At 36.9% G+C, this 11,470-nt stretch overlaps 2 protein-coding genes and 1 non-coding gene across 6 annotated transcripts; 2 read left to right on the top strand and 1 right to left on the bottom strand.

The window, feature by feature from the left end:
* Positions 1-1,859: 1,859 nt before the first annotated feature.
* On the top strand, positions 1,860-3,287 carry LOC149145738 (uncharacterized). The gene is made up of 2 exons (XM_089453102.1): positions 1,860-2,830; positions 3,004-3,287. Exons 1-2 carry the CDS (start codon positions 2,760-2,762, stop codon positions 3,218-3,220), a joined length of 288 nt encoding a protein of 95 aa, XP_089309228.1. The 5' UTR covers positions 1,860-2,759; the 3' UTR covers positions 3,221-3,287.
* LOC149145739 (U4 spliceosomal RNA) lies at positions 2,263-2,406 on the bottom strand. The gene has a single exon (XR_016265358.1). It is a non-coding gene; the product is annotated as a U4 spliceosomal RNA (small nuclear RNA).
* Positions 3,288-4,333: 1,046 nt separating the features above from the next.
* On the top strand, positions 4,334-8,368 carry LOC149145737 (uncharacterized). 4 transcript variants are annotated; one of them, XM_089453098.1, is made up of 3 exons: positions 4,334-4,646; positions 4,946-5,045; positions 8,106-8,368. In XM_089453098.1, exons 1-3 carry the CDS (start codon positions 4,334-4,336, stop codon positions 8,215-8,217), a joined length of 525 nt encoding a protein of 174 aa, XP_089309224.1. In that variant the 3' UTR covers positions 8,218-8,368. The 4 variants fall into 4 exon arrangements, with proteins under 4 accessions (XP_089309224.1, XP_089309225.1, XP_089309227.1 ...); XM_089453099.1 differs by having other exon boundaries at positions 7,929-8,368; XM_089453101.1 differs by lacking the exon at positions 8,106-8,368 and adding an exon at positions 6,221-7,581.
* The last annotated feature ends 3,102 nt before the right edge of the window (positions 8,369-11,470 follow it).

Here is an 11,470-nt window from a genome sequence, read left to right as displayed (position 1 = left end):
TTCACACAAGAGCTTAAGGACATCTTTGCCACACGTATTATCTGCATAACACACACATGGGGAATCTACAAAATATATTTAGATTAACATTTCTTAAATACCCTCCGCATATCTTTCCTATCTTCCTCATTTGGTGCATATCCTAGAAATTTCTATTCAATACACAAGATTCATCTTTGTTGAGAACTTCACAATGACATCACACCCATATGTAGGAAATAGCCATAGTTGAGAAAGTCCTAATGTTGTCTTACCATCCCAGAACTGCGCTTGTGAATATTTTCATCTTATTATTTATGTCTTTGAGCCTGTACATCCCTAGTGCTATAACCAATGGCTCTTATACCAATTTGTAATGTACCTTCTATACTAAATCATTAAATAGGAATCTAATGGTCTAGTTTTTAAGTCAAAGTGAATGGATAGAATTTTATTTAATGTGGGTTATGCAAAACATCATTCATCTCCTTGGTTTCAAACCTATGGTCATCCTTCCTTGTCCACTCTCTCTACAGAGTTCTCAACCAAACATACTAACAAGGATATATCCATCGTGTGGCCAACCCATTTAAGTAATTCCTCTACTGTACCAGCATGTCTTTTTACTATAAATAACTATGCTATGAATGAATTTCCTGCATGACCTACAAACATACCCCAATAACACAAAATGCATGCAGGGGGCAAGGGCAAGACATTGCTTAGCATATATCATGTGCGAGACCTAGAATAAGGGGCCATCCAAATTTGATGCATATGATACTTTTCTTTTGCTATTAAATATTCCTTCTCAATGTAAGATCCAATGTGCATCATAGTGCCATCCATCCTATTTTTTTTTCACCATTGACTGGAACTTTGAACGGTTTCTTAACTTGCACACAAAACATTGTTCTATTTGTCGTTTATATTGAAATGATTCCATTTCTCTGACCTTTGGACAGATGATTCTTTCAATTGAGCAAGGTGATTAGCAAGGCTCTACCATGGTAACATAGGTCATTACAGTTTTCATAAAAGCCTGTCACTTATCTACGCCAACACATGGGAATGGGAAGATTTATCAACCTTATATCACTCTACAATTCATGAACTTTCCCTACTCATCCAAATAGAAGTTAAAGCTCACTATAGAGAGGTGTTATGGTCATGAGAGTATGATAGGCCAATTATTTATAAAATATCAAAAATGACTAATTCACCTTATTGTTACTGAAGATGTTTTCATCTCAAACCGTTTTGAGAATCAGTGCCATGCCAACAACTATCGTCAAATTTCTGCCATGACAAGCAATTTTCTCAAATTTCTCATCAAGTATCTTCAAATTTCTGCCATGACAAGCAATTTTCTCAAATTTCTCATCAGTTTACAGTCACTAGATTACATTATAAAATCTTGACACTCCTTTACAACTCCTGATAACTCCTTAATGAACTTTAATCATTAAGGAAAAGACTGAATTAATGAATCTTAAACCCTAATGAACTTCAATCATATTCCAATTGCCAAACACTTTGAATTGTTGAGAAAGATCTGATTTCCAAACCCCTCAAAGCTGCTACATGTTACATCTCCATATACCAGAAAAATTAATTAATAATTTCAAACCCTCATGAATAATCATATTCAAATCGTCAAACAAATAAAATTGTTGTTTTGGTTGAAGCTGAAATAAAAAAATTACTAGAATTCAAACGAAAGGTTTTCATGTCGAATCCCATGGCGAGTGGCACTGCATGCCTACATAGAGTTGATATTGACGTGCATATAAAATGTTTTCTGTAGAAAGAATGAACAGATAACTTAGAATTATAAACTAACTGGCTTTTACAACAGACCAAAGAGATGGTAATAACTGCAACGATGCAAGTTCTCTTGTAGTATTTGGTATTCTGGTAAAAATAATAGTTCATCCACATCCATGAAGAACTATCTTCCTGCATTTACCGTAGCCAAAAAATTCATCCACATCCATGAAGAAATATCTTCCTGCATTTACCATAGCCTAACAGGTGCCATAGCCTAACAGATGCCATATAGCACAATATCCGAATTGAACAGTCAGTCCCACCCACGTAATGTTCTTCACCCAGTCCTAAACAAATCCTGAACATCCACAAAGAAATATCTTCCCGAATTTACCATGGGCCAACAGATGCCATATAGGACAATATTATTAGTTAACAGACAATATTACAAATTAACCAGCAATCCCAGCCATGGAAATTTCGTCTTCTGTATTTATAGTTTGCTACCAGTTTGGAAATTTGAGTTCCCCTCCAAAAATTCTCGCAGGACCAGGCGTAGCCCAGGACAACGAGGGGGGTTGGAAATAGTTTTCAACCAGCAATTGACGCGCCTCGGTTTTACCTCACTAGCTGCGTCATTGCCCCGAGCGCAAAGATGACTACATATCATTTATTACTCCGCTTTATACTCTTCTTTGTAATTACGCCGTAAGGCGTTCCCCTCTGGGAAGAACTCCCTTATATGCAACCGTGTCTTATTTTGGACCATTGATCTGATGTGTTAGACGATTAAAAAAGATTGTGCCGTTGGATCAGTTGGAATTTTAATCAGCGCTGGTTGAACTCCCTGTTTATCTCATGCTGGAGAGATTACCCGCTCGAAACCCTTCGCAGACAGTAGTGATGGCTTCGCTGAGTTTCGATTTCCTTGGCATTTCCCACTGCCTACACTTTCTGTTTTGTCTCTCCATTTTCTTCAGAGATTCATTGTCTTGTGTCCCGTTTTCATCATGGCGAGGCGGTTTCTATCTGCGAGCACATTATCTTCTCTGCTCTCTAACATCAGAATTTCTCATGCTCGGTATGCACTTTTCCATATTCTTTCCGGGAGTAACCAAAATGAAGTCTATATTGCATTATTTTTCCGTTAAAATTTTGTTGGGTGAAATTAGGGCCAGTAGCACTAGGGTTTTGTATTCTACACCGCCACAGAAAAATGAGCCTTAGATGTTGTTTGTTCTTTGTGTTTTGCAGGCAATACACGGTAGCGGCGGCCGAAGCGATGAGATCGAGCGGAGCGGCGGGGCGGGAATTTCCAGAGGTTAGCAAGGCAGGCAGAGGTGGAGGGAATAACAAGGGAACGGTGTTCTGGAGGAGGGATCCGGCCACGGGGAACTGGATTCTGGAGGATCACTTCGGTGAGACCGACACTGCAGAGCTGAGGCAGAAGCTGCTCTCCTCCAGAAAATAAGAAAATAGAAGAATAGTTTAGTATTAACATCAGGGATTCCCTTGCCGAAGACAGAGCGGATGTAGGATGGGGCAAGGGACATCTTCTGAGATTTCTTGCGTTGTTCCTCACCGTTCATGCGACTGTACACGGTTTCCAGATAAACTAAAATATATATATTATATTTCTGATCCGAAGTTGTTCTCCAGTACCATTATTTTAAGCAAACGAATAATTGTGATTGCTTCTTCGCCCGCACTGTCACAGATCCATTTTACGCCAGATTGCCACAGATCCAGTTTACGCCAGATTGCCAGATGGATGCTTTTAAGTTATGAGGTTGGGATGAAATGGATCTTTGAATTTGACATACTGTTTTATTATTAAATTTTTTGTCCGAGTGCAAAGATCTGCGGGCCATCTGCGTGCCCTGAGCGGAATTTTGGATTCCCTCAAATCTGAGGGTTTTGTTTTGCCATTCAGTACCCGCAAACAACTTTGCTCTCAGCTGCTCCGCCGAGCCCTTAATGCCAATTCCGTTGTCGAGGCCCAGAGTTTGGTGGATTACGCCAAATGCATTGTAGATTTCAGTTTTCATGCCCTAAGCAATGTTCGAATTAGGGTTTGGCAAATCCTCGAATGAGAAGATGCTTTATGTTGTGGAGGAGAAGATTTGCAGCTCCATTTTCGATCAAGATCGTCTTTTATAGGTATTTAATTTACCTCATTTAAGGTTCAGGATTGAATTTTAAAGTTCAGTAGAGATCGACCAGGTTGGTGATTCATATCTTAGAATTTAAACTGCAACGATAGGTTGGGGTTCATGATTTCGGTTTTAAGGATCCATTAACATTGTGTTTAGAGTATAAATGATGTATTTTAAACTGCATATCTGACTTAGGAGTCTAGGGTTTAGACTTGAGAACGTCAACAACAAACGGCTCCGTTCTAGAGTGCAGGTTTTAGATTTTATAATTCGAAGGTAGCCGAGTGTTAACGTTTAGGATTTATTATTAAAAATGGGGGTTTAGGGTTTAGCGTTTAACGTTTATGTTCAGAAGTTAATGGTTATTTCATTTTGGTGATTTTTAGTATGTGCTGGAGAAAGAGGCAAAGGAGGAGGAGGAAGCTTTGATGAAGTCTAGACTAGCAATTTATCTTGGAAATGGATTGCAATCTAAAGATTCAGAGACCAGGTTGTTGGCACTTAAATTGGCATGCTCCTGCTGCTTCAATTCCAGACTCATTTTTTTCAGGCTTCTACCTATATTTGAGACGGCACTCTATCATGAGGATTGTTCCATGCGTGAATACGTGCTGGCATGTCTGATGGATTTGATCTTTATCCACCATTCAACTATTCGTTTACAAACTGTCTTCCATTTTATTTCCCCCTTCCTGTATGCTCCAACACCTACCCTTCAGCTTGCGGCTGTTATTGGTTGCGGTAAGTTCTGTTCATATGTGTCTAGAATACATTTGTTTTGATGCCACATTTTTGTGCCTCTTTCTTCTACATACTTATTTAGTTTTTTTGGGTTTGATAGCCTAGGTATAGGATCTGCTTTGGCATCCTACTTGTTTTTATACTGATGTGCTTTTAAAGTCCGATTTACCTGCTTTTATGTTCATTAGTTTCAGATTAATAAAATTATCAAATCTTATCTTTTCCCTCACGTTAGAATTTTGGTGAATTTCATTTAGTTATAATTTTGATGAAATTGATAGTGTTCATAATATTTCCAGGGCGCCTTCTCCTGTACGATTGCTTCCCAGACGAAACAGAGTGCTTATTGAGTATAATGCTTCAGCGCCATGTTTATAGGCTCCCGGATTACTGTTCCCTGTGAGTATCTCCACTCTTAATTGAGAGCCACGAGAAATTGTTTGTCAACTTTGGATTCCTATCTGAGTGAAATCTGTTATGCATCAGCACAAGTGCTAAGAATGAAGAGTAGACTGACAAAATAGTCAGCCTGCAAGCATGGAACAATTTCAACCAGTAGGTTTTTACTATTTCATTCATTTGACAGCTTGAGAATGGGCACCATACTGTAATCGGTAATAGGGCCTTGGAAGGGTATTAAAGGTGACAGATGCCACAACCAAGTATACTGATAAAATCCTTGATGTATCTCGGGGCACTGTGTACATTATCTGTATCTTCATATAGGTACAAAGGATTGCATTTGCACCATTTTCAAATTGTTTTATATTTTAGACCCGGTGCCATCTGAGAAATGGACCAAGCTGAGTATCATGATGTATATTTTGTATAACTACGACACATTTGGTGTGGGACTGGCTCTCTTTCCCAAGGGTAATAATCAAATTGTAAATCTCTCATTGCAGAAAGTTTAAAGCCCTGGTTGCCCTTGTGTTGCACACAGATAGGGCACTCCTCAGACAATTTAATTACCTGCACCAACAAAATTCACAGAAATGGCAGCCTGAATCAGTTATATATGTTCTTTCAAAAATATATGGATTTAATAATGCAAATGAGTGCTTGGTTTATCTCACCTTTGGCACACATTTGAAACAAAATAAGTGGCTACATGCTAATTGCTTCGGCTCCACAACGGCATCTGCACATAGATTTATGGGTAGAAGTTTCAGATTTTGTTGTCTGTTGTTAGAATACAGATAAATCATTGAAATAACAATGTAAAAAAAACGAATATTCTAAGTACCCAGGCATATAGAACAAGTAAGTTCCTTATCGATAGCAGATTTTGATGATGCTTGTGTTAAAACTTTGGAAATAGTGGGCATGTTCCCCATTGTTTACTCTGTAGTATATAATACTGTTTTAATACCATTGGATCCATTAAGATTTGAAAATGGACTCTCTGGAAGGTTATGTCCATAGCTGTTGCAAGGAAAGAAACTCACTGATCATTACCTTTTTATAATAATCACCAAAACAAAACAAAGTAGCTTCTATTCAACTACTTCCAGGAACCCATTATTGACAGCTTGTTTTCTAAGTAAATCTTTGTCATGTTCTTTATTTTACAGAACTGCAGACTGTGGATGATGGTCTCTACTTTTCTTGATCATCATTGTCCCGCTTAGGCTCATCTTCGTTATTCTCCAGTACCTCAAGCAGGTACCCAAGATGATCGGTTGAAGGAAACTTGTTGAGATCTGCATAAGAGGATGAATGAAATTACTTAAATGCAAAGTGACAGTCTCTAGAGAACATGTCTTGAATAAGTGGGTATCCTAGGTTTACCTTTTGATGCCTTGGATTCTATTTCAGACTGTGGGAATCCATTAGTGAATCTATTCTCGAGGGGGTGAGAAACAACAATAGGTAGTGATGTTGTAGGTACATTTGGGTAGTGTTGTTTCGAGCGCTGGCAGAATTTTCATCCTTTTTATATTCTCTCTTCATTTCCATCTAGAAATTATATGCATCTATTATATGTGTCATCTATTATATGTTATATTCAGATTGTCTGAATAATTCGTTATGTCTATAGATCTTGTTTTGTATGTCATACTCAACTCTGTCACGGTTTCTGGTTCCTTACCTGCATCCACATACCTGGTAGTAACTTTCTATTTTCCTTATATCTATCACAGTTTTCATTCATCAAGTTTAGATGCACTTCTACCGTTGAGCATGGGAAATGTTGTAATATAATTACATTTTCATGTGTTTGAAAAACACTTAAAAGTGACATTTCCAAGGGTTTAGTAAAATTATCGGTTGAACCAACATTAGTTCCCAGAGTTATGTTGTTAGATAAACTTATTATCGGTTGAACCAACATTAGTTCCCAGAGTTATGTTGTTAGATAAACTTATTATCGGTTGAACCAACATTAGTTCCAAGAGTTATATGTTCTTAGATAAACTTGATTATGTGATGGAATGGAATTGAGATTGTGTTAACGGTTGTGGATTTTGGGTATAGGTATCGCTGACCCATGGTAATAAGCTCATGGTATTATATGTAGTTGAAGTCATTAAAAGGCTAGAGGATTCTTCATTATAGTGAGTTATGGTTGAGCGGTGAAAGCTCAGAGTGTTTCCCAGCATGGCTGTGTTTTAGCCAAAGACAATAATAGATCTATTATTGACTGGTTTTTCTGCAATTAAGATTTTCTAAGATAAATCATGGTACACATAGTTTGAATATTTGTTGCTTAATTATTATATTTACTTCTCTCTATTGTTCTGAATCCTAACCTAAGTTAGATTCATCCATTAAACCATCTACCTATAAGTCACATATTGAACCATTCCTATTTTGCAAAGCAATATATAAACAAATCCATTGAAAGGCAATTGCATTTTCACCATTCTATATTGTACTATCTTTTCAAAATTTTCCTTCGGTCTTGATACTCAATTACTGCAACACAGCAGGATCTACAAGAAACAGTCTATTATCACACACAAGAAATTGCCTATTGTCGCAAGAAATTTACAGGAAAGAGTTTTTTTGCAGGGCGGAATCAAAGAATAAAATAATGAGAATTCTTTAAGCCAATATTTCAAAAACAAAGCTTCTACTTTTATAGGAAAAGAGTAACTAATCCATTCCCTGTGTATCGTCAAATTTGAACTATTTACCTTTTGTACAGCAATGTGAACAAGTAGATGTAAAGGCAATTGCATTTTCACCCAAGATTTTTGTATTGTATCATCTCTTTAAAAATTCCCATTGGTCTCGTTACTTCCATTAATGTATTCCAGTTGTATTTTCAATAAACAGTGCATTTTCACATGCAAGAAACAGCCCCATGCCAAGAAGTTTACAGGAATTTTATTTTTGCATGGCGGAATGAAAGGATAAAACCATGAGAATTCATTAAGCCAATATTTGAAGTCTAACTATACTTCCATTGGGAAAGAGTAAGTGATTGTTTACCCATTGGATGTGCTATATTAGAGATCTGGCGAAGTCCTTCAAGCACATCACATTCTCCCACATTTACAGAGAGCAGAATATGGTGGCTGATCTACTATCGAAACGTGGCAGATCTATCATGCTGGCGAAATAAGCTACAATTATTTTGTTAATGGATCCATTTGTAGCTCTGGATGTTTCAAATATAATGGTATACACTGCATTGTCTGTCTGCCCTTCTAAAGCAGAGACAGAGTATCATCATCGCTGAAATAAACAAGGAAAGATGTTCATCGGGTTTTTTATTGAGTTGAGAGGTTTTGTAATTCTGTCTTTCTTTTATCAAAATTGAGATTTTGCTAATGTAAACCCAAATTTATCATGTAAGCCCAGCCTTAAGCAGATTAGAGCTCTATGCATAGAGCAGCAGTTGTAGTACTGTGTCATTTTGGATTTCAGAAGGGTGAATATTGTAACTATTTTTTCTTATTATAATGAAAGACAGCCTGTTTTTTCTTTTGTGAAAATAGGTAATTGTTTACCCATCTGGGATTGGGTATTATAGAAATGTATGCGCGGCAGATGCAACACAAAATTCTGTTGTGTACAGTGGTGATTTCAAACGGGAAAAGCGATATTTGATGCATTGCAGTGCCTTAGCCCAAATTATAGTATAGGTATTTCGTCAAACACTTTGTGCACAACCTCAAACAAAGGCAAATTGCTTCGTTTAAGCGTGTGCTTCACAAGGGTTTTCACACCGCCATTGAACCCATTATGGGTACCATTTTAAAGTTCACAATCAACATAATGAGCATACATTGTACCTTAGGCAAAACTAGAGTTAATCAGCAAAAACTTAACACCGACAAAGCAAACAGAAACAAACTTGTTTCAGGAATTTCTCCAAAAATCTAGGCTGAGAAATTTATACGAACACGGGGTAATGCAGTAGAATGAATACAAGAAAAGGTTCATTTAACGGCCATCAAAACGGTTCCATTCAATTCCATCATTAATTCAGTACGCGACAACAAAATAATGAGGACGATTTTTTTGGTAGAACACTCCATTAATGAGAAACTATATTTAGCTAGCATTACCAGTCAACTAATTTTCAAATCAACTGAAAATGAGGTCAGTCGCCATTGTTGGTTTCTTTTGAGCATGCCAAATAGCTTGACTAAAACGCGTTCCTCACTTCTAACGCGTTTAATATGGCTGAAATATTCATATTAACTAGCAAGCTCAAGCCAATTCATTTTGCTTCAAAATATATTTTCCAGCTGCCAAATATATAGAAAGTAAATGAAGAATGTAACTACACAGGCACTCACACAACCCATACCAAATGGATTTGCATGACAGAAAATTCACTGAACTCCGCAAAACACTTCGAAAACAGAATTTAATAATTCATACACGCAATTTGTTTTGCTATTTCTCCAGTCAAATTAATCTTCCACATAAAATAATTCATTTCCCAATTTACAATAACAATTCAAGCAATACAAAACCAATATGTGCATCGATTTGTTTTCATAAATCGATTTTCGCATTTATTTGGTTGACGTGTAAGTTCAAACAGTGTGCATACATACTCATTTATGTAAATGGATGTGACCATTTTGTTGAAGCATAAATTCAAATGGTCTGCATACATCCTCACGGTGGCTGAAATTAACCATTGTATACCCGAAAACATATGCCTAAGAGCCAGCATATCTGCTTTCGCTCCAATATCAAGAGAGTATATAGCTTTCCTAAGAATCACTATCCTAGCTGAAATCTGGATTCAAATCAGCTTTGGTTTCCCCAAATAAAGTGGCTTACCTTTGCATTAAACTGACTTTGTGAAATTTCAAACAATGGATAAATGTTAATGTAAGAACGTGAACTTATTCTTCCTCATTGTTTGTCTGTAACTTATTATTGCAGACTTTGAAATTACTACGAGGAGAAGGAGATGACCTACCTTATTGGACCAAGAGGTAATTGACAATGTCCATGGAATTAGATGAATTGATTGAGGATGAGTCTTGAGAAAACTGTGGGAGTTGTGACATCCAAACTCATCTATCGCTTGCAATGCTTGGAGTTGATGATGATTTGGTATCAAACAGTTGTCTAGATCAAAGTGTAAATCTTGCACATGAGAGTAGAACATTGGAAGATTATTTCTATGGACATTATAGCCGTTCAACAAGCTTTGATTGATTTAAATCTACTTCTCTGAGCTTCATAATGTTTCTTACTCCTTGCTTCTGTAAAAGCTTAAATATTTTATACTTAGTGTATTACTGTGAGCCAATGCCACTACTTAGCTATGTTCAATTTCAATCACTCTCCATATTGGTTGAAGCTGCGTCTGAAGTTGAGTGGAGTCCATGTAAAGTCCCTTGCCAATTCCTTGTATAAATGTGAAAGCCATTAGTGGTCACTCGTTTTGGTGACCCACTGGTGCTCACTAGAGCTGAAAATTTTTCTTGTCCTTGCCTTTGGAGCAATTGTATGTATGTGGAAGGAAAAGCAATTATGATATCGCTATTGATATGCCAAACCATTGTTATGTACTTTTTTGGGTTTGAAGATGTGTAACTTGTGGTTTAGCTTGGTACATTCTCTTGTATACCAGTTTACTTTGAATTTGTCAATATCATAAGCCCAATAGCGATTTAAGTGTATGCCTGCATGGCAGAACTGCATTGCGGTTGAACTTTTTCTAAAATTAAGTTGTATTTAAAGAAATATGGTGTCTAAAAAGCATAGAACTCCAAACATCAAATCTCTTTGCTCCTTGTAGGCTTGAACCAACATCTCTTCTAGAGAAATTCAACAATTCTAATTTAATAATCCTATCGGCCTCTCTTTGTACCTTTTGAGACAATTGCTAGTTCTAGATGGGACATATAACTCCAATGTGCGTTGTCCTCGTTACAGAGAACACAAAAATATTAATGCAGGGTATAACAACTATACCACTAGCACTACAAATCATTTCTGCTCAAAAAGGGGGATTTAAATCATGCAGCAGCTTAAGAGGGGTAGGGTCTAGCTTAAGAGGGGCAGGGTCCAGTTTCAAAAATAGCCTTACAATTGGACTAATCAAAATAAAATCTGATTCGCTTCATAGGCGTAGAGTAAACAGGTACCAATGAGGTAACGTGCAAGTGGACAATTAAATCATATTCAGCACAAGACCAGCCCTCGGCATACAATGCAATTGAAAGTCTTGTGTTATGAGCTCCGAACAAGATCACAAATGATATATTATTCACCAAATTTTAATCTTCCACAAAGAGACAGATTGATCCTCTCTGATTTGTCAAACAAATAAAAAAATACCAAAATTATGCATAGAATCATCTTTGAACTGTAAACACTACAATATATAGTAACCTGGGAAA

Source organism: Pinus tabuliformis, chromosome X, assembly GCF_031772625.1.
Source record: "Pinus tabuliformis cultivar Carrire ecotype Pingquan chromosome X, CPIR1, whole genome shotgun sequence".
NCBI classification, from domain to species: Eukaryota; Viridiplantae; Streptophyta; class Pinopsida; order Pinales; family Pinaceae; genus Pinus; species Pinus tabuliformis.
This window is presented reverse-complemented; position numbering and strand designations above follow the sequence as displayed.